Consider the following 1150-nt stretch of genomic DNA (forward strand, 5'->3'; position numbering starts at 1 on the left):
TGGCTGCATCGTGCAGCTTGTGGGACCTTCGTTCCCTGACTGCGGATCGAACCCTTGCCTTCAGTAATGAAAGTGCAGAGCCCTAACCACTGGACAGCCAGGGGAATTCCCAACAGGAGCCCGACTTGATTCCTGCTGGACTCCATGTTGTCTCCCTGCTTTAGTCCATTCTATTTATACTGTGTTTATTCCACACTCCATGCTGGGCTCTGCACTCCCCAAAGTGCTCTGGGTGTCAGGAAATCACAGCCGGGGTTAGAGGTCTGCTAGAACAGGTTCCTCAGGTGGCCTTGGACTGGCACCAACTACCCTCAGAAAGAACCTCAGAGTGCCCCCAGAGCGGGACAGAGACAAAGGCTGGCCTCTTCCTTCTTTTCAGGAGACACAGCTTCCAGCGTGGCCTCGGGCCATTCTCTCTGATCTTTCCTTTTCTCATGTTCCTTAAAAAAAAATGTCTCCTAAACCTGCCTTCCCTGCAGCCTACACTGGTTTGGGACGGACCTGGTCTCTGGTTGCTCGAGTCCTTGGGAAAGAGGCCCAAGGCCGACCTTTGACCTGGACCCCTGGCCCCAGGCAGGACCCCTGGGTGTCTCAGTAGGCCCATTCGGTGGACTTGGTGCTGCCACAGCTAAGTGAGGTCAGTGTCACCACCTCATGTGGACAGGGATGGGGGCTCTTGGCCTAGGCTCCCATCCTGCCTGCTCCTGAGTCTAATGAGGGCTGTCCCTGGGCCGAGACCACAGCAGATGCTGGGAAAATGAAGTAGACCCGCAGCGGGAACAGGGACAGGCAGGTGGGAAGGAAGTGTGCTGAGTGGACACAGCTTGGTGCTCCCTCTGCCCTCCCATCCTGACTCCCCTGGGGCCCAGAGCATCCTGATTCAGCCCACAGCATCCCGACTCCTCCCTGGGGCCCAGAGCATCCTCAATCAGCCCAGAGCATCCCAACCCCTCTGGGGCCCAGAGCATCCTCAATCAGCCCAGAGCATCCCGACTCCTCCCTGGGGCCCAGAGCATCCCGACTCCCCAGGAGCCCGGCACTCACGTTACAGTAGACGCGCTTCTGCACCCCATAGCGCAGCACCAGCACGTCGAAGGCTTGGTTCAGGACGCCCATCACCATGGCTTCTGACTCCAGGGGGCCACTCTCC

General features: G+C 58.6%; 1 protein-coding gene across 1 annotated transcript in view; it reads right to left on the reverse strand.

Moving 5' to 3' along the window:
- Nucleotides 1-1150, reverse strand: part of DIS3L2 (DIS3 like 3'-5' exoribonuclease 2) — a 347038-nt gene that overhangs the window by 1369 nt on the left and 344519 nt on the right. Inside the window, exon 19 of the mRNA XM_010837096.1 lies at nt 1045-1144. Within this exon, the coding sequence (XP_010835398.1) occupies nt 1045-1144 (100 nt within the window). The remainder of the gene's footprint in view (nt 1-1044; nt 1145-1150) is intronic.

Source organism: Bison bison, unplaced genomic scaffold (genome assembly GCF_000754665.1).
Source record: "Bison bison bison isolate TAMUID 2011002044 unplaced genomic scaffold, Bison_UMD1.0 scf7180017864068, whole genome shotgun sequence".
Lineage (NCBI taxonomy): Eukaryota > Metazoa > Chordata > Mammalia > Artiodactyla > Bovidae > Bison > Bison bison.